The sequence below is a fragment of the Xiphophorus couchianus genome, chromosome 23 (genome assembly GCF_001444195.1).
Source record: "Xiphophorus couchianus chromosome 23, X_couchianus-1.0, whole genome shotgun sequence".
Lineage (NCBI taxonomy): Eukaryota > Metazoa > Chordata > Actinopteri > Cyprinodontiformes > Poeciliidae > Xiphophorus > Xiphophorus couchianus.
Window position 1 is genome coordinate 10,104,636 of NC_040250.1, and position 20,503 is coordinate 10,125,138.

The following is a 20,503-nucleotide window of genomic DNA, read 5'->3' on the forward strand; positions in this document are numbered from 1 at the left end:
TAGTACTTTATCATCAATATTAAGAAATTACTGACCTAAAATAATCTTGCTAAAGTTACTTGTAAGTTAGTTTTGTCTTATACTTTAAATCAAAGTATACTCATGTACAAGGATGACCAAGTTACAGTCCAGGATTAAATATAATTGAGAATATGCAGCAAGAGCACAATGGCTCTCCAACAATCAGACAAAACCTGAAAATAATGAGGCAAAGCTGGTAGAAACCCAAACAAGAGACTGGAAGTGCAGCCAATAAGTACGCTAAACATGTTTAGCATTATTTGGAATCCTTGAATCTTTTTTGTTTGAATTCAAAATCATGCAATGCTTGGATTTGGTTCAGTACAAAATTACCAATTAAATACACTCAAGTATAAAAAAAAACATTTAAAAAATCTGAACAGGTTTAAGGGGCACTGTGTGCCTCCCACAACTGTGGATGCGACTGCAGGTGTTTTTACCTGTAGTAAGAGGGGCAGCAGAAGTCTGAGAAGCTCGTCTTCACCTGGACGAACTTTCTCGAAACACTCCAGCACCCAGGTCAGGAACTCATGCCTGTCCAGCATGCCATCCTGGACACAAAAACAAAATATATAAGCATTTTCTGCCAGGTCGTAAGTGTAAATGAAGTAAATTTTTTGTTGACTTTAGCATAATTCAGTCATTACAAATAATTTAATTCATTTATTAATAAATAATAATGCTAACAAATAGCACAGAGTGCTTCAGCTCACCTGAAACATAAACATGGCGAGCTTCTCGTTGTATTCCCACTGCTTCATGGCGGTCTCCACGTCTGCAGGCATGGCTGGGAGGGGGGAGCTGCAGCCCTGACTGGGACATTGGCGGTAAAACTCGGCGATCTTCTGAAGCTGCTCCAACAGATATTTAGTGATGATCTGGGTCCACTCTACAAACACAAGAACAAGAACATTTTCTTCAAATCCACAAACTTTAGATCAAATGTCCTAAAATCAACTGAAAGGTAAAAAAAGAAAAAAAAATCAAAACATGATTTTATCTCTTACCAATACAAGGATCGATAACATGCCTCTTCTTGACTTTCGTTTCTGTTATAGCTGCATGATATGCACATGTCATCTTTATCATCCAAGCTGAACGCATGACAGGGACAGAGTACTTTGCCAGAAATCCAAAAACTTCCTCCTTTTTGCTAAAGATTGGTACCTGGAACAGAGACATTATATGTGTATTAGCAACAGAGAAAATAATAAACATTTATTCTTACAAAGCATAAAATCCTGAATCCATAAATGATTTTGCTTGCTTTCAAAAGATTGTGTTATCATTTTTCTATCCAACCGATTGGTTTAACCAGAAAATCAGAAAACATTTTATTTGTATTCTTCATTGTTAAAGCTTAATGTACTGTACTATAAACAAACAAAGAAACATGTTTGTACAGCTCAAGTGAAGCAAAGACAAGAGAAAGAAAACAATGCATGTTAGCAAAAACTAAACATCTACTGGCTATTTGTGAGAACACATAATGAAAAGATAATCTGGTGTGAGAAAAGACATCACAAAGTAATAAAAAAATAACAATAAAACCTGATGCTTTCGACAAACAATGACTGTTATTGTGTTTTGAGAACATACAACAAAACGGGCCAAAGACCTGCCTTGTAAACAAAATTGAATAAAAACAAATATTATTTTGATTTCTGTTTTTGTTCAGTAATATAAAAATTAAGGAAAATCCAGCTCAGTTTAAGGCATTTTTTCTTGAATCACATCCATTCCTATTAAAGGAAAGCTTTTGTCAGAGCAGCAATAAAAGATTTTCTTCTAATAGAAATGTATACATTTGGATGCAGCTGTTCAGTATAAAACTGTGACTGCCGTAATAAATTGTGAATGAGTGGTAAACCATTGTAATATGACTTTATTTACAATCTATTACATATTTTACATTTTAGGAAACTCGGCTGTGCTGCACCAGGACTAATTCAGCATCCAATTCAATATTGATGGTAAAGAAAGACTGGAAATGTTTCTACTTGGTTATTTTTAATGATTTACAGGATAAAAGAAAAAGGAGGATTTAAAAAAATATAATTGTATATCAATGTAACAAATAGGCCAAATACATAAAACTTTAAATTTACTCTGTAAAGCAGGTCAAATTATGCAGCCATGAGACTGCTCTGTCAGACTTCATTAGCTTTTCTTTTCCATCTCATCCTGCTCTGTCAAACTATTTTATCTATATTTAGACTCGGGTTTAATTAGCTTAAAAGTAGAATCGCTTGGGAGCATTCAGGGTTGTCCAGAATGCTATTTTAAATGTCATGCACAAAGGATAAAAAAAGAAGACGCTTAACTTTGCTACAAATATCTATTATAAGACAGTAACCACCAATAAATAAAACTAGTAAAGAAGATTTTCTTCAGCTTCTCACCTTCTTAGCCAGCTGTGTGAGTGGTTTAGTTCCAGCTAAATCTGTGAACCAGTTGTTAATGGAGCTCTGTGACCTCGCTGTGACGAGCCAGAAATTGTCCTTCTGGTTGACCTGTGGTTTACGTTTCCCCGTATCTGCAAACGTGTTGCAGCGCAGCTTCTCTGCGATGATGCTGCTGAAGTTTGAGCTGATCTGTAGAGCGGTGAAGAAATGACATCATTAACAACAAATCATTAAATCAGTCAGGTGTATGATTTTGACTGAACTGGTTCATAATCACCTTTGAGGGGTTGAAGTTGACATTTTTGGCGCTGCCATGTTCGTCTCCAGACACGGCAGGCTGGTTGTTAAAGCCTTGCTTTACATTCAGAGCAGTCAACTCATCCTGAAACACAGAAACGGATTCACATGTAAATAAACAGAAAATGTAAAAACATATGTAAGTGTGTCAACTGCATAAAACTCCAAACATTAGAATGGAATACCCACTTTTAAAAGACTTTCATTTGTAGTAAACACAAATAAAGTCAGAAAATAAGATTAAATGAGTATTCTGGCTTTGTAAGCTACCCGATGAACTACGAAATGACATTGTGTGATTGTCTTAGACAATGTTGAGGAAGAAGAAACATGGCAGCACTCTAAACTTAAAATTTCTAAAACCAATCCATGCACACACAAAACCACGTAAATGAGACTCCAGATTACAGAGAATGCTTTCAGTCCTTTACGAGCTGTTGCACCTGACTGAATGACAGGAAGCAGCCGCAGCAAGACATCTGTCAGGTGAAACAGAAAGGATTACGAATGTTCTCTAAAAAGGTAAACTGGAGTGCGGCAAAACATGGCTCTTGGAGGAACTCCTAACAAAATGAGAAGGTTGTAAAAGGGAAAACCACAGAGGAGGCAAGGAAAACTCAAAGCAGTTTGCTATGAAAATAGAAAATGCAAAGCAAAAGTAATGCAAGCATACATTGGGTCAATAAGATTGAAAGAGAGAATAGGCTTGTCACAATTTTTGCTGGACAATAAATTGTACAAGTAATTATTGCAATAAAATTGTTGTTTTGAGACCATTTCCAAATGCTATAAAAATTTTAAGAATTGTAAGATATTTTAAATATCCAAAATAAAACATTACAATTCTAAAGAATAAATAAGACAGTAACGAAAACCACTTCTAACCAAAACCATAAATAAAACTGATTATGATCTCTCTGTAAACAAAGTTGCCTTTCCAAAAATACTACTTTCTATGTTTCAAGTTCATTTTAATTCATCATGCAATCAATTACTTAAAAATAATTCATTGTAAACTCCTAAGCTCTAGCGCAAACTAGCCCTTCAGAGTGGCTGTGGTTAACACGGAAATTTGATTAAAATTGAAAAACGCAAAACGGTTTTGTAGTCTGGCAGGTCGGATCACCGGACAGACAGACGGGTGATTAGGGCAGAAGACAGGAAAGTTAAATCCCATGGAGAAGTAGGTCACAGTGACCTGAATAAGTGAATTTTACATGAATAGAAACCAGATTTTAATGCAAAAATGGGTTCAGACTGAAATGTTCCATGTTCTCCTTTTGTTAGTCTTAATGGTGAAAAAAGGAAAGGGAAATTTTTCCAAAAAGATGATGCACACGGAACAATTAAATGGGTTATTGTCTGATTCAAGTAAATGTCCAGAATAAATGGCATAACATTGACAATAAATGCACAGACGAACACTGAAATTTAAAGATCCGTTTGTTTTTTTTGGCGACAAAAAACACTAAACCTTTCTTTGGGAAAAGCAGTCCAGCTTAAAGATGTGACCAGCATACAGTACCAAAGTTCTCCAAACCAAAACATTGAATTACTAATATTATTTGCAAAATTAGGCAAGGTGCAAATTCCTCTAGCTATGATTAATTGTGATGATTCTGCTTCATAGTTGAAGAGCTTTTCCTCTGCTTGGTTTGAAAAATTATGGACATCATTTGTTGTAGTTATTGTTTGATTCAGTTTCCCTTTTATTGCAACTTTAAAGGGCTATTAAAGGTTGCAATATCTGGACTACATTCAATCATAAGTTCAAAATCTAAAATACAGATAAAGCCTAAACTGCATTTCTTTATATACCCAATATTTGATTTATGACACTTTTATTTTGTTTGTAAAAACACAAAAAGAGAATTCCCTATACTGTTTTAGCAATTAGGCACATCGAAGACAGAGAGATGGCTAAAAACTGAAACAAGCACTTAAATGCTTTTTATTTATGGTTTCATTTATTAAGGAATACTCTATTCATAATAACATTTCTTTATGTAAAAAGTAGTTGGCCCATTTATTAAAATATAATATGACAATAACCCACAAATGTATTTGTTCAACTTTCCAGTTTCTGAGGGTGAACAAGGATGTGTGTCCGCAAAAACCACCGCTGCCCAAAACATAATGCTAAAAATTATTAGAAGGCTTTAAACTCCGAACAAGAAGGAGATGCGTTTTGCCAAAACCACAAATCAATAATAACATAAACACCAGAAAGTTGGTAAATTGTTAAAGTAAAAATCCATAAACACAGGGAAGCTTCTCAGTCTACATGCACATATGAATTCTTGGAGTGACGGCATCTACAACCAGGAACAGCTCAGGTATGTCAGTATGCAGCAGGATGCTACATATCTCAAGTCTGTTGTTGAGAAAGTCATCTCTTCTGTTTGGGTAGCAGCATGAGAGCCAGGGATTTAAAAAGGCTCAGCAACCCGATAAAGAAAGCCGGTTCTGTTCTGTGGACGACTGTGGAACCTCTGGAGATTATGATTCAAAGAAGGATTCGTCATGAAATCAAGTAAATTATAAAGTATTCTCTTCATGAGACTGTTATACAACAACAAAGTGTCTTTAATCAGAGGCTTCTTCAAATACACTGCAATACTGCTACAGGAGATCCTTCCTTCACACAGTCAACAGCATTGACAACAACTCTATGAAGAACCTTAAATAATATAAGTTAAAACCAGAGATTAATAGTCAGTAGTAAATTCACATGAGTATCTTTTTTGGGGAAAAAAAAATACTCTTAGGAGTATTTTACTAAACCATACTTTTTACTTTTACTTGAGTAATAATGTCACCTAGTATCGCTTCTCCCACTTAAGTAAAATTTCTGGACACTCCACCCATTGGTAAATAAAGCAAAAATGTTTAAAGTAAAACTACACCAGAGGCAGACACACACCTACAGTGTACATTAATTTAAGAGCTATTGTTTGTTTAAATGTTTTATGTTCTAAAAGCTTTAGAACATAAAATGTTTTTTATGTTCTAAATCTAGAACACAGATTTATACTGAACGTTTTGCACCATTTGCAGGCCAAGAAGTTCTAACAGTGTACTGTCACTGGAAAACGGGTTCCAACATACACACAACACCTACAAGTAAGGATGAATTTAGTAGGTTTTATATTTTAAAATGTTGATTTAGAAAATTTTTCCTTTGTTCCGAATCAGTTATTCTGTAATTACATTATTTGATTTCATTTTGACATTTAAAATACCAGTATCTGTAAATAACTTCGTATTTTTGTCTCTCTTATGCCATCATTATTAAGTATTAAGTCGGATGTCCTTATCAGTTACTCAGTACTTGAGTGGGAGGCATATTTTAAAAATACTTGTTTACTTCTGAGAAATGTCTTTAATGATTATTTTTTTACTTTTACTGAGTAAAATATGCTGAAGTAGTGTTACTCTTAACTTGAGTACAATTTCTGTATACTCTCTTGTTACAACATTTCCAATTCCCTTTGTAATTAGTAAAGTACTTTGGAGTTGAATTGTATCAGCTTAATGTCAGGTTAATAGACGATACTTAGCGTCCCAGAGAATAAATTAAACTTGACCACTTATTTTAAACATGCTCTGAATATTTTAAAAGGATTAGATTAGCAAGTTCAGCTAACGTCATTGTGTAGCAACCAGTTAAATAACCTAAACAAACAAGTCGGGCAGAATTTAAATATCCGACGTTTTCTGTTTTGTTCCACCAAACAGAAGAAATGTAGCAGTTTATATCCATATCTGTTAGCTGAGGAGCTAGCCCAGCTGGACTGGTCGTGACAGCAGCGGCTTGTTTTTCCAAACTTAAGCCGGACAGAGCTGGTTAACAAGCTGCCAACCAGGAGCTGCTGCTGCTCATTGTTACTGCGAGGCCCGAAGCGTCTGCAGGGCTGCTAAACAGGCTAGCAGCTGCTAGCTAGCTCCGCTGCTCTGTTAGGGCATTTTATTTCACTAAAACATTGATCCTGGGCTTTTATATTCCACAAAGCAGCGGTCTTTACCTCTTTTTGTTTTGGATCCTGGGGATAGACGTCTGGAGGGCCGAGGCGGGGCCGCTTTAAAGGCCGGTGTTCGTAACTTAAGATCCCGAAAGCAGCCATCATCCAGCGGCATCACAGCCAGGGCTTTCCACCTCCCCAGCAGCAGCAGCCTGAGCACCGGGCAAGAACAAGCAAACGAGCTTCCGGGATGCTTTCAAACGCAAACGTCAAAATAAAAGCACATAAAAGTGGGCTGTCCAAATAACTGCGTCTCACATTATGATTTTTTCCAGATTTATGTAGTTGAGTAGACTATTAATCTGACATTAAATTGATACAGATTAATTAAAAAATATTTTACTAATCCCAAAGGGAAACTAAATGTTGCTGAGTGCACATAAATTGTACTCAAGTAAAAGTAGCATTACTTAAACACATTTTTACTCAAGTAAAAGTAAATCAGTAGTCGTTCAAGAAATTACTCAAGTAAGAGTACACAAGTATTTCTTTAAAAAGCTAGTCAAGTACTGTAACACATTTTACTGATAACTTCAGACAGACAAAAATGTAAATATCAAAATTACAATATAACAGATTCAGGTAGAAGGAAAACTTTACAAAAATAAACATTTTAAAACATAAAACTTATTAAACTAACTACACGGAGTACAGTATGTATGGATACAGGATATGGTACTACCAGAGAAAATATACTACTTACTGTATCTTCTTGACCTGTAAATGGCAAAAGAAAAATAACAGAACAACAATATTTTTTAAACAAACAAGAGGTCCCACATTCATGTAAACTGTTTGTGTCTGCCTCTGGTGAATTTTTGGTTTTATCAAGTTTGTTATTTGTTTAGTGAAGTTACTCAGAGGTTAGGCTGTCCAGAAGATTTACTCCAGTAAGTTTAGGAATGCTTCATAATATTAATATTAATATTAATATTCAATAAGCAATGTATAAATTAAGAAAATGCAAGAAGAATATTGTTGGTTTTCAAAATATACAAAAAAGTGCATTCAGTCTTCTCCCAACGCCCCTAAATACAATCCAGTGCACTCACTTGCCTTCAGAAAACATCCCATTAGCAAATAAAGTGCATCTGTGTTTCATTTAATTCTATTCTAAATGTAGGTCTTCTGTGAAGGCACTGTATAGATTTGTTAGAGAAAGCTAAGAGTTGTGGGCACTTTATCCCTGAGCAGAGTAAGATTATAAAACAATATGCTTCTTCTTTGAACACATCATGGAGCAGCTCTCAATCCATCATCTGCAAAAGCAAAGAGCACCTTCACTGCAAACCAACAAGATAAGACATTGCTCCCGGGATAAACTGAGCGCAGTAATCAGAGAAGTGGCCAACAGGCCCTAGCAATCCTACAGGAGAAAGAAGAGAATCTTTTGACAGGATCTTTATTGGTTATGCAATCTACCAATAAAAACACAGTATGAGGAAAGCTGTTGTTGAAGGAAGGAACTACAAAAGTCTCATTTGTAGTCCGCTTGTCACAAGCCACAGCGATTTGTGGAGCGCATGATTCATAATTCTCTTCCACCCAGTTTGTGGATGTCTGCAGGCGATCCAGAGTTACCATTGACTTCTTGGATGTTTAGATGCTTTCCTTACTGGTCATGTTTTGGTAGGTTTGCAATAATTTTTCCATTTTCAGATGACAAACTAGTAGTTAGTGTTCTGATGTTCAAGAATTGGGATTTTGTTTTAAAAATCAAATCTTCGAAGCCTTTACCGAACTGATGTAAATTACACACAAATGGGCTCCATTTACTAATTAGGCACCACTGGATTTTATTTAGAGTACCAAAATAAAGGGGTCTAAAATCCCTTTATTTTCAGAAAGCTTTTGAAAACTATGAATTGTTTTCCTTTCACTTCATAATTGCACTCTATTTTGTGTTGATCTATCTTGATTTATCAGATAAAATCTTAAATCAAATGTATTGAACTGTGGTTGTAATCTCACAAAATGTAAAAAGAAAAAGATATCCGGGTAATGAATACTCATAGAAAGCAGTACATTTAGGCATTGAACAGTGACATTGTTTTTTCTAAATGTTGTCAGATAATTTCAGAAATAAAACTTCAACAAGTCAATTTCTAAATTCCCTAAGATTTCTTGGTGTTGTTTAATTTTGTAGTTCACATTTTGTCCTTCATTTTATTTTGTTTAACTTCAATGTATTTCTGATTGCTCTAAGCCTTTGACTATCATCTGACTTTCACACTAATAGAGGCTCAAACTACAAAATCTGCTAGAAGGAAACTGGAAAAGGAAATGCAAATTCAGTTGCGTAAAATATATAAACCATTCATGTCCCGTTGTAGGACATGAAAAGAAATTATAACGGCAACATGTTGTCTTTAGAGAGCCCACTTACACTTTTGCGAGTTATTCCAGTTTTTATAACCAGTGCAGTTAATGGAAATCCCACGTTTATCCCTTACTGCACTGTGGAGAAGCCATAAAGAATGTTCCCTTGTGTGTGTTCTGTAAAACATTTAGAGGACCTTCAGGCAACTTTGCCAAGGTTCCTGAAAGATAATTTCTAAAAACCCTGAAACACCCAGAGGGAATTGTTCAAGGATTGGCCTCAAAAAAATCCTTCATAAGGAACGTTCCCTGAAGGGTACAAGAAGGTTTGAAGATTATTCAGAGAAGCAGAAGAAACTCTGGGTATCCAGTTCTTGTGTTATCTTGCTTTAAATGTTAACAAATCAGTGTGGTTATTCCAAAGAGAATTCTATTTGGTCACAGCTGATGGTTCTTGGTGACAACTACTCATATCGCTGGTCTGTTTCCACCCTCTTCAGCTTTGAGTAAGTCTGAACTGTTTAACGAGATGTAAACTGTGGACAGTCCCAGTAAAACCACAGCAGTTTCTCTGGAAACTGCATTGTGTTTCTGATTTGCACCTGATGTCTTGAACATCTGCAACAGTTTCACTTACGATACAAATGAGGCGTATCATTCATAAAATACAAAGAAGAGACTTTTGCATGTAAAATTTGGCAGAAAATTAGAAGTAAAGTTTCAGAAAATACGAAAACTTACTTTTACCTAAGGCAAACGTACTTTTTTCATGTCATTTTATTGCTGTCGTCAGTATAGCTTCAGAGTGCTGCACTTTGTCTTTTAAACACACACAGGAAAGCAAGAGTACCTCTTTCCTATACATTTTCCGCTTCACTGGTTCTGTTTGCTTGTGTTGATTTTTATCATATAACTGATCCCTGCAATACGGAGGCTCCTATCACCTTGTTTATTCTTTGAGCCTTACGTGCTGAGGCTGCCAGACTACATAAAGTGCTTTACAAAACCATTGACTCCTCTTTAATACAACCACAGAGTTTCATGTATTTTTTTATGATTTTATGCAAAGGACTGACAGAAAGTATTGCTTGGTGCTGAGATCCAAAACTTCTTTTTTTAAGAAGAGAGAATAAACATCTCAGAGGTTAGGCATGAGGTCTAGGCAGGTACACAGGTACCAAACCTTTCAAGGCATGGAAATTATAAAACTTATTCATTCAGTTTTAATTATTTTTTATTTGCTTGAAAAACATTTTTCCACCATCTTCTTTCTTAAACATGCATGAAGCTGTTGCTGATCTGGAGAGATCCTTCATTGATAGGCTGCTGCATCCTAAGTGCAAAAAGGAGTCTTAGAGGAGATCCTTCCTCCCAGCAGCTGCAGACTGCAACCATCACTGCTCCCAACAAAACCAATATGTATTTTGCATTGATGCTGACATTTGCACAATCATCTACACTATTCTTATTAATTTTTAAATAACATTTCTGATGTTATTGTACATCTGTATTTCTGCATCAATAAACTGTATTAGAAATAAAAATATCGGACTTGTGATCCATTGGATGTGCAACCGAGTCAGATTACTTTTCCAACAATGTTCATATTTTGCGTATGAATTGAATATTGAAAAAAACAGACTATTTACAATTTACAACAAATGGACAGTATTTTCAGTATGTTATTATTACTATTATCATTGATATTGTTGATATTGCTTTTTATATTATGTTTCAAACTTTATGTGAACCTTTGATGATGATGATGATGATGATGATGATAATTTATTTCAGACAGATATATCACCAACAAACATAATAATAATAAAGACTTTCATGTTTCTAAGTGTAAATACAATACCTTACTATCAAATTTACATACTCAAATACATGTAAATACACCACTTATTCGGTGACTGTAAGTCTGAAAAGGAGTATGATGAAGTTTAACTTATATAATCATACCCCTTTTCCATTCATTAATTCATAGCATAAGTAATCTTCCTATTTCTAGTATCCTTTCCAAAACAATAAAAATAATAACTATAATGGAATCATCAGACCTTTATACCTGATGATGCTGTAACACCAGAAGTTCCCCTTTGCAGGACAATAAAAGCAGCTTCTTTTTTATTCTTATATCCACAGGTTAGTTCAGCAACATTTGTTTTAAATGCACCAGGTAAATGAACCCTACGTGACTTGTGTTCACATTTCCTGCTTTTGCTTGCAATGCCAGGAATAGGTGGTTCACTAAACAATGAATTAAATGATCTGTGAGGTTAAAGAGTTTCAGGAAATTCTGGGTTTTGGCCATTTTCTAAACCTATTCAAAAGCCACTAATGCTTTTGAATCACAATGTTGGAAGTTTTCTGCTGCAGGAAAGGACTTCCAGTAAGACAGGTCATGCAGTGCAGATGTTATCACTCCTGGTGTTGATCTCAGGGGCTGAACAAGTGGATTTCTTGGTTTAGCAGTACTGAGCAAAGTGTGAGCAGATCCTTGTCAGAGTCCCCTGGAGATAAGAGTTTTACACTCTTTGACTTGACTGCTACAAGTTTCTGATCGTGTTGCTCTTGTTAGTGTTAGCTCTACCCTGGCACTCAAACGGTGAAGTTTCTGTTTATTTCTTCAGTTATCTTCCTTGTTAAAAGGTGGTGTCTGACCATGAACTTGTCTTGAGATGAATATGAGCTCTTCACCCATTTATCTTTTCTTACCGACAGGTAGAACCGTATCATATCATTTTTGAAAAAAAGGGTCGTTTGGTTATTAAAAAAAAAAAAAGTCACAATAAAACCACAAAAGCCGATGTATTTTAGTGCATAATTGTGAAGGGGACGGAAAACGATACATGGTCTCCTTTTTTCTTTAACAAAAAAATAAAAATAGAAAACATGTTCGACACATGCTGAACACCCTTCCTCAAGCCAGAGTTGACATCTTGCTGAATCTCCACCCTAAAGTCTTTAACCTCCAACATGTTTTTAGTTTTCAGGGTCTCTGTCCCTGCTGAAGAGCAGCGTACTGCCATGTTTCACTGTGAGGATGGTGTGTTCAAGCTGATGTGGAGTGTTAGTTTTCTGCTGCACAGTATTTTGCATCTAGCTCAACACATTGAGAAACAGAGAAGGATGTATGTTGTTGTAGCTGTTCTTTTAACAGCTTCTTTTTAGCTGGTGCTGATTAAGGCTTCTGCTCTGAACAAAAAAAAAATCAATGGATGATTGAGTAAAGTCAACAAGCAATACATTAACTAAAAAAAGATTGCTTTAAAATGTATTGTAGCATTTGGTGTGCAGATTACTTTACTAGCGTTTATTCCTCTGCAGGGTGTTCAGGCTAAAAGGCTCCCTGGGGGGCCTGAGAGCCATTTAAAGGTTCTGGAAGAGTCTGTTGGTCAAAAAAGGAAAAATGTTAACTTTTCAATTTGGGGTTTAAAAATGAAGATTTAAAATCAGAAACTGAACTCTTGTTTTTGATATTTTTAACGTTATATTATTATAAAATGTATTGGTACAGACATTAAATTACACCCAGGATTATCATAAATAGGTACTGTAAAAAACAAACAGTGGACACTCATTTATGTAAACATTTTATTAAAAAAACATTATATTAAAAATCTGACATTTAATAAAATTATTGCAGCATTACAATCTCAAGTGTATAAAGGCAATCTTGAAAAAGTATTATTGCACTTTTCTTGATTGTTCAGCACGTACTTTACTAAAAGGCAAATATCTAAAATCCTCAGTCTTGTGAAAACATTACATACTGTCCCTCCAGATTACAACAAACGCAATAAAAAGGTGCAGATTTTAAACTCCAGCATTTGGAAACATTAGCTCAGTTCAAATCACAGTACTGTACATGAAAGTAGTCATAAAAAGCGTGCCGACATGGCTGACTCCTTCATAAAACCTGAAAGTGTTAACAGCACAAGACTAAAAAAAAACTAAAATTACACCAAAAAAAGATTCCTACTTTTAGCAAACAGTACCTGATGGGAATGAACAACAGGTGATTTTTGTTGAAACATGGTCTTAAATATTTAACAAACTAATACATTCTTGGAAAACATACGGATGAAACATGAGATATTACGTTTTTCTCTGATTAATGGGTACATTCCTGCTCTCTGAGGTTTGAGTAATAAAAGAAAAAAACTAAAACTGATTAACTGACCTCCAAAGAAAAAGGAAGCACCACATCAAACATAAAGTGCTATTGTCTGTGTTAATTATTTGGCTTTGACAGCAACAAACAGCCAGAGTTAGCTGAATCCTAATTTACTGATATATACTGTATACTGATACTTGATGAGTTTAAGGTTTAAATATAGTCCCTGGGTCTTTAATGTGGCAAATAAAAAGTGTTACCCAGAGAACTGATATCAACCCATTATTTTCCTTCACATTATGATTGTGTGTGTGTATCATGTAAATGATGCATTTGCATATATTTTCAGGATCGCGGCTGTCGTCTTCAGAGTGTTTTATTTTATCTGCTTTGGCTGCTTTCTGACGCCTCTATCATGTCTCCAAATCTTGAGTTTTCATTTGCGAGCAGGGCTGCCGGCGAGTCGAACTCTAGAATCTGTGAGCAGGAAACAGATAAGACACGATCAGTATAGGTGAATTACATCTAGACTCGGTATTGAAACCTTGTAAGAAGCAGTGTAATAAAAAAAAATGCATATATTGAAACTATTCCTTGGTTTTGATGAATTTCTTTTATTGTATATAACATATATTTGAATTTTCCTTTGAGACTCAGAGAGGGAGAGTTGATATGGTTCAGTTTCTAATAATGATTTCCTGGACAGAAGTTTGCATGCACACATCATCGGCATGAATCCCTGACAATTTGGGGCTTTTAATTGCTTGAACTATTCTTTAATATGAGTATTATCAACAAGAACTCTGTGAATATAAAAAATATGTTTTGTGTTTTATTTTATTCAATTCAACTCAAACGTACTTAATATTTATTCCAAGGGGAAATTAAATGCAACTCATATTATCCAAGTATCAAAGAGTTGTGGATGGTGATGTTGTGGCATCACCATCCACAACTTTGGTAGCAGAATCTTTGGTAGCAGTCAGTGTTGCAACAAATTTGAAAAGGCCTCTGACTGAACACTGTTTTTGTATGACAGTCTTATGACTGTCATGACATGCTAACAGCTCAAAATCCAGGAGGGCAGCAGATATTTCACAGTAGCATGGCCTAGATGACTCCATGAGTTGTAGGAAAGCTCAGCTAATCGCCTCATTTATTTTTGCTGCTTCTCTTTAAAGAGTGACTAAACTCCCAAAGAATTGTTTATAAATACACAGTCGAAATTGGTTCTTAAGGTTTCTATCTTTATGTTTCTGTGAAAACTTTGACTAGTTAATCATTAAAAGCTATCTAGAAATAGTAAAATATCAAAAATATATTCCAGTTTGTGCCACAAATTATGTCCTCAACAAACCAGTAATTACATTTGGACATTTCATGTTTTCTAAATGCTTCACAGGTTGTTTTCAAGCAGAAAAAGAAACAACTTTCTATTAGGTCTAAGTCACAGCGCTGCTTCAGTTTGTAAATGTGCTTCGCTTTTCTACCCACCTGGCCATTGTCCAGGACCATGACCCTGCTGCAGCTCATCACTGTGTTGAGACGATGTGCGATGATGAGAGTTGTGCAGTTCTTGAACGCAGTGCGAATCGTCTCCTGGATCAGACGATCAGTCTCCGTGTCGATGGCCGCCGTAGCCTCGTCCAGAATGAGAATCTGAAAACAGTTTCAGAGAGAGAGAAACAATGAAAACTGCAGCTTTAAATAGTTATTCACTGCCCGTGCCCTTTTACATAGTTAATGATGCAGTTAAGGTGGCCAACACTAGGTGGCACTGGTATCCCATTGAAAACTAGATGAAAGGAGGCTCTTATTTTCTCATTAACTGAACCTGAGGAGATCATTGCTCATCCAGAGAAAAAGTTGAGGATGTAAATAAAAGATGGCAGCACAATGCAATCAGCACCTTGCTGTTCCTCAGGAGGGCCCTGGCTACACAGAGGAGCTGCCGTTCTCCCACCGAGAAGTTCTCCCCGTTCTCCGTCACCTCCGCGTAGAGGGAATGAGGCAGCTGGCAGACCTGTGGAGGGACACACAGGAACCAAACTGTGAGGACAGGCTTTGCGTGCAATCTACAACCTGTTGATCAAATAACTTACCATTTCTTTAATGTGGGTTTTCTCAAGAGCTTCCCAGATCTGCAAGTCAGAGTATTGATCCCACGGGTCTAAATTGGTCCTGGGGGGAGATAAATCATAACAAAGATGAAAAAACTTCACGTTAATGCAACAAATTCATTCAAAAGCCCTTTCAGTATCTAAAATTGACATTGCAAGTAAATAGAAAGATGTTTACGCATAATAATGATCCTGTTTTTTGTATATAGAGGAGATTGAAGTTTATTGCTTCCTGTTTGCAAATGCATTTTTAAGTGACACGAATCTCCACCCAGGTTATCAGCTTATTTGGATTCCCTTTGCACCAATTTTAATGAATATTTTTCCAAGTTGCTGCTGACATACATTTTACAGTGTAATTATCCACAGGCTGTAAATTCTGATGCGTTAGGAGGCCTATAAACAGCAGCAAGCAGATCTTATGTCTGCCATTACCTGAAATTGTTTTTACTCTTCCCACCTGCCCTTACAAATGTTTACTCAGCCAGAAACATCCAACAAACACGCTGCAGGTTTCTGTTCTTGCATTTCTCTTTCCTTTCACTGCCGTTTTAACCAGTGTTCAGCTTAAAGGTCAGACTCTGCAAGTATTACAAATGATCAATTATGTTTATATTCTGCCTATTGAGGTACTCCTCAATAAATTAGAATAACTTTAAAAATGTAATTTATTTCAGTAAATTCACTTGGGGCGTGAGACGCATACTTTATAAATGGTTTAATTACATTTAGAGTAAAATATGTCAAGCATTTATTTTTGTTTGTTTTGACTTCAAGGCAAATAAAAAATAAGTAAATTAGTTTCTCAAAAATGTCCTGCATGTTTTAGTTGCTTCCCTGCTGCCACACCCGACTTTAATTAATGGTGACTAACAGGCATCTGCAGCACTTGATGGCACGCTGAGGAGATGATGCAATCATTAAAATGTAATGTACTGGAGCACAGACATTCCGAAAACAATGCTACAAAATTTGTAAATAAACATGTTTTTCTCTCACTTTTATTCAATATTCAACAATTACTACATTCATTTAGAATAAACGCTGCTTTCGTTTTCTAGTTGGCCTTGAATTCTTAGGGTTTTCTGCAGTAATGTCCTCCACCTCAATCTTTTTCTGTCAGAAACCTTTCTGTTTTGCTCTTGCTACATTAGCTTGAGAAGCAAAGTAGCTTGATAAATTTGACTAGCAGCCAATCAGAAAGATGAGCCTGGAAAATAACAGTTTATTAAAAGTTATGGGCAACACGTGAAAAGCTCTGCCTTTCTGTTTGACTTAAAATTAATACAGTTTAGGGATGATCTGTAGATTCATTTTGGATGAACCGAACAATTATTTGATAACACAGTGTAGCCACCTGAGGAGTTGTGGGTAAAACGTACTTACAAACAAATGTTTTTTTTTCTTTTTTACCAGAATATATATATTTTTTGTACATTTTTGGTTTAATTATAGCTCTGACGATGTTGTTCCTTCAGCAACTGACATTTGTTTGAGTCTGTATGCGCCAGTTAAGAATTAATCGATTACTAAATTAATTGACTATTAATTCAATAACAGACTCATCACAATTAATCTGATTCATTGCTTCAGACCTAATTAGGAGTAATTGTTTTTTTGTAGGGCATTTTTGTTCAAAATTCATTTTATATCCCAGAATGGAGCAGGAGTCCCAGCTACTGGTGATAAAGTAATAGTAACTGGATTACCTGACGGTCCCAATAAAGAGTACTGGCTCCTGGGGAATGATGGCCAGCTTGCTCCGCAGGTCATCCAGGCCAATCTGTGCAATATCGATCCCATCAATGACTATAGAGCCTGCGCTGAGCTCCACAAGTCTGAACAAAGCCACAGCCAGAGAGGACTTCCCTGCAAACACACACACGAAAAAAGATGCTGTGCCGACAAATGTGGACATGTTGAAACAGAGACGTAAATGTGAGCTGGAAACGCTGCTGGCTGAGGAACAGAGAAGGGGTCAGCTGTACCTGATCCTGTGCGGCCTACGATGCCGATGGTCTCTTCGGGGAGAACGGTAAATGACAGGTTCTTAAGCACCAGTGGCAGATGATCCCGATAGCGCATGTCCACATCCTGGAAGCTGATCTTTCCCTGCTGAGGCCAGGAGGGGGCAGGAGCGGCTGCCTCAGGACTCTGTCTGGGCGCCTCACTGTCAAGACTCTGAGATAAGGAGAGACGATGGTATCTGCTATGAATCACTGAGTTCCTGAAGAGGAGCAGACCTCCCCATCCCCCACTGATCTGTACTGATTTTTGCTGTATAAGCTCTTTTTCCCCTCTTTGCACTAAAGGGGAAGAAGTTGTGGTTGGCGTGACAAGCTCTGTCATGTGCTATGGAGTGTGTACAGATCACATGCACACAACACAAAAACATGAGCAAAACTCGGCAGCTGCCCTGATGAATCTACTACGTCATTCTGGTTACCTGCTGTCAGGGCTGGGCGATAAATCAATTTAATCGATTAATCAAGTTTTTGGTTTCTGAAGATATAGTTTTTGGAAAATGTGGATTTCTTTCACCAATACACTCCTTTGTCCATAGTTTAGAGTCATGTCAGTTCATTTGGACTTTGAATTCAGCTCAGCTCTGCGACAAAGTCTTAAAGCCAGGCTAAGATTTTTTTTTATTGCAAAGCTAAAGTCATAATAGTAGAAGATTGCGGTCATAATATTTGGGAATAAAGTAGTAATTTTATGAGAAATCTAACTTGGAAAATAAAAAAATAAAACGCAAAATGTTTGGTTATACACTTTGGTAGAAGTTTTATATATAATATTTCATATTTTAAAATATCAGCATCAAATTATTATATTATTGTTATTATTATTATTATTATTATTATTAGTAGCATGACTTTAAAACAACAGATCCTGATAACTCTAGAAGCATTATTTATAATTAAAAAGATTCTAAGTTGTTTTTCTGGTGAGATTGCGTCTCTTTTCTGCTAATATTATGATTACATTCTTGTCATGAAACAAAAGTTTTTGTAGATTGGAAAGGATGATTAAAATAAAAGCCACTTTTTGAAAATATTTTCTGTCATTTGTAATTTCTGTTTTCTATAAAAGAAATCAAGCAAATAAAAAAAACCAATTTAAACTGAAAATCAGATCTGATATGAAAAAAAGAGATTCTATTTTTAAACCATATTGCCCAGCCCTACCTGCTGTGATCCCACAGACTAACACTCCTTTACCTTTATATAATGATTTATCCTTTCAACCGATGTGAAGCGAGCTTCGGTCTCGGAGAGCAGCCGCACAGTGAACTGAAACAGGCCGGTCAGCTGGAGGTGAAATACAAACAGAGAGTTAAAAGGTTAATAATTATCACTGTCACACCAATTACCTTGAAGCACTGCCTTTTTAGGCATTATCAGCAGAGATTCGCTGACATGCCTCTTTCACAGCCTCGCTAATTGATCTCAATTATCTGCACTGATTGTGTTGATTAGAACATGTGATAAAATGCTGCAAAATTCACACTTAAACCAGCTCCTTCACACACGCACACACACCCCCACATATAAAGAAATTCATACCTATAGCAAACCTCTGTGTCTTATTTTGGTATTTTATGTCATAGACTGCCACAAAGTAGTGTATAATCGTGAAGCTGAAGAAATATCAAAAATGATAAATACATGATATGTCCTGCTGCCCTTTACTCTGAAACCCCTGAATAAAATCCAGTTTCAGAGTTCACCTCATTAACAAAAAAACGTTTGTTCGCCTGTTCTGTGAAGGCCTCACAGTTTGTTTAGGAACAATAGTGATCAAACACAATCATGAAGATAAAAACAAAACAATCTAAAAGTGGCATTTGACTCTAATAAAACAAATAACGTAAATGTAGCTCGACCAGTAAATTAAGAGCTACACCTTTCAAAAAGACTTTACGTAACTTTCCGACAGGATAATGACCATAAACATAGAGCCATGGATGTTTTAGATCAAAGTATACTCGTGTATTAGAATGGTTTAAAGTCCAGACCTAAATCCAACTAAGAATCTTCGATAAGACTGAAGTTTAGAGACACCCTCCTTCTAAAGAATGGAGCTAGTTGGCAAAGAAAAATGCTTAAAATGTTCATTTTCTAGATGTATAAAGCTGGTAGAAACACCCTAAAAAAGACCTGCATCTATAATTGCAGGACATTTCTGCAAAATATCAGGCTTTCTGCAGATTTCACCAACTCAAATTTAAGACTTTTGAAGACCATTTGACAAAATGCTGAAAATATTTATAAGCTTAGAAAACTATTGAGGATTCACTGCAGCATCGTCCAGCCAACCGGAGATAAATTGCTCTTATCCATAATAGAAGAAAAAAGGTAGCTAGCATGGGTATATTAGCAGCTAGTTAGCAGTAGCATCAACCACCTCGAGTCACAGAATGTCAACTTTTGTCTGACAGAAAAGTCCTTCAAGAAAAAAATCCAAGCTCCATAGAATGTACTAGATTAAATAGTTCTGCCACAACAAAACTTCAGACATGAGATTAACAAACTTAATGCCAAATTGCATTTTTTTTTTTTTAATTAAAACATTTTAGGGATGCACAGACATCCCAAATAGAGGCCAAGTTACTTCTGAATGCAATTTATAATGAATTGGATATCAACACTTTACACTTGAGTGGGTGAATACAAATGCACAACACACTTACAGTTTTTATATGTAAAATGTCCAAAAAACATTTATGATTTTCCTTCTTCAAATCTTATCAAAAAAAGCTGAATTTAAAGTTTGGGTTGCAAAAGTGACAAAATGTTAACATTTTGTCATTTAATAGATACTTTTGCAAGGCGCTGTAGACACATTTGAGGCTTATATTTCTCCATATCTGTTCACTGACCTGCACTGCATATGAGATAGCCAGGCCTGCGTAGGCTGGAGGTATCTGACTCTGCATGAAGACAATCAGAAGTGCCACAGCAGTGATAAGGGAGATGCTGATGAGGTCCAGGCGAACAGCCAGCCAGCGCATAGCGCAGCTAAAGAGGTAGTTGGTGGCCTGGTTGGTGTCCAGCAGCTCCTGGTATCTGTAGAGAAAAGAAAAAAGACAGTGATTGTAAATCTATTTCAGCAAGCATGGCTCTGCACTGCAGTGCTTGCTGAGGGCAAAACTTCTAGCATGCGGTTTAATATATTTATAGGGAGAAGAGCAAA

General features: G+C 36.1%; 2 protein-coding genes and 1 long non-coding RNA gene across 5 annotated transcripts in view; 1 reads left to right on the forward strand and 2 right to left on the reverse strand.

Moving 5' to 3' along the window:
• The window catches only part of med12 (mediator complex subunit 12), a 31,296-nt gene extending 24,388 nt beyond the window's left edge, over positions 1 to 6,908 (reverse strand). For 2 of the 3 annotated variants that reach the window (XM_028008245.1, XM_028008243.1), the window contains exons 1-6: positions 6,749 to 6,850; positions 2,704 to 2,808; positions 2,424 to 2,615; positions 1,029 to 1,188; positions 735 to 910; positions 462 to 572 (exon numbers count right to left, since the gene is read on the reverse strand). In XM_028008245.1, the coding sequence (XP_027864046.1) occupies positions 462 to 572; positions 735 to 910; positions 1,029 to 1,188; positions 2,424 to 2,615; positions 2,704 to 2,808; positions 6,749 to 6,850 (846 nt within the window). Of the gene's footprint in view, positions 1 to 461; positions 573 to 734; positions 911 to 1,028; positions 1,189 to 2,423; positions 2,616 to 2,703; positions 2,809 to 6,748 lie in introns of all 3 variants that reach the window. The other variant, XM_028008242.1, reaches the window with a different exon arrangement.
• LOC114138822 (uncharacterized) lies at positions 5,184 to 16,553 on the forward strand. The gene is made up of 3 exons (XR_003594317.1): positions 5,184 to 5,256; positions 7,141 to 7,145; positions 16,543 to 16,553. It is a non-coding gene; the product is annotated as an uncharacterized LOC114138822 (long non-coding RNA).
• The window catches only part of LOC114138820 (multidrug resistance-associated protein 5), a 34,362-nt gene continuing 26,679 nt past the window's right edge, over positions 12,821 to 20,503 (reverse strand). Inside the window, exons 22-29 of the mRNA XM_028008246.1 lie at positions 20,190 to 20,376; positions 18,529 to 18,618; positions 17,296 to 17,488; positions 17,017 to 17,176; positions 15,290 to 15,368; positions 15,097 to 15,210; positions 14,682 to 14,846; positions 12,821 to 13,664 (exon numbers count right to left, since the gene is read on the reverse strand). Coding sequence (XP_027864047.1) covers positions 13,569 to 13,664; positions 14,682 to 14,846; positions 15,097 to 15,210; positions 15,290 to 15,368; positions 17,017 to 17,176; positions 17,296 to 17,488; positions 18,529 to 18,618; positions 20,190 to 20,376 — 1,084 coding nt within the window. The 3' untranslated portion in view covers positions 12,821 to 13,568. The remainder of the gene's footprint in view (positions 13,665 to 14,681; positions 14,847 to 15,096; positions 15,211 to 15,289; positions 15,369 to 17,016; positions 17,177 to 17,295; positions 17,489 to 18,528; positions 18,619 to 20,189; positions 20,377 to 20,503) is intronic.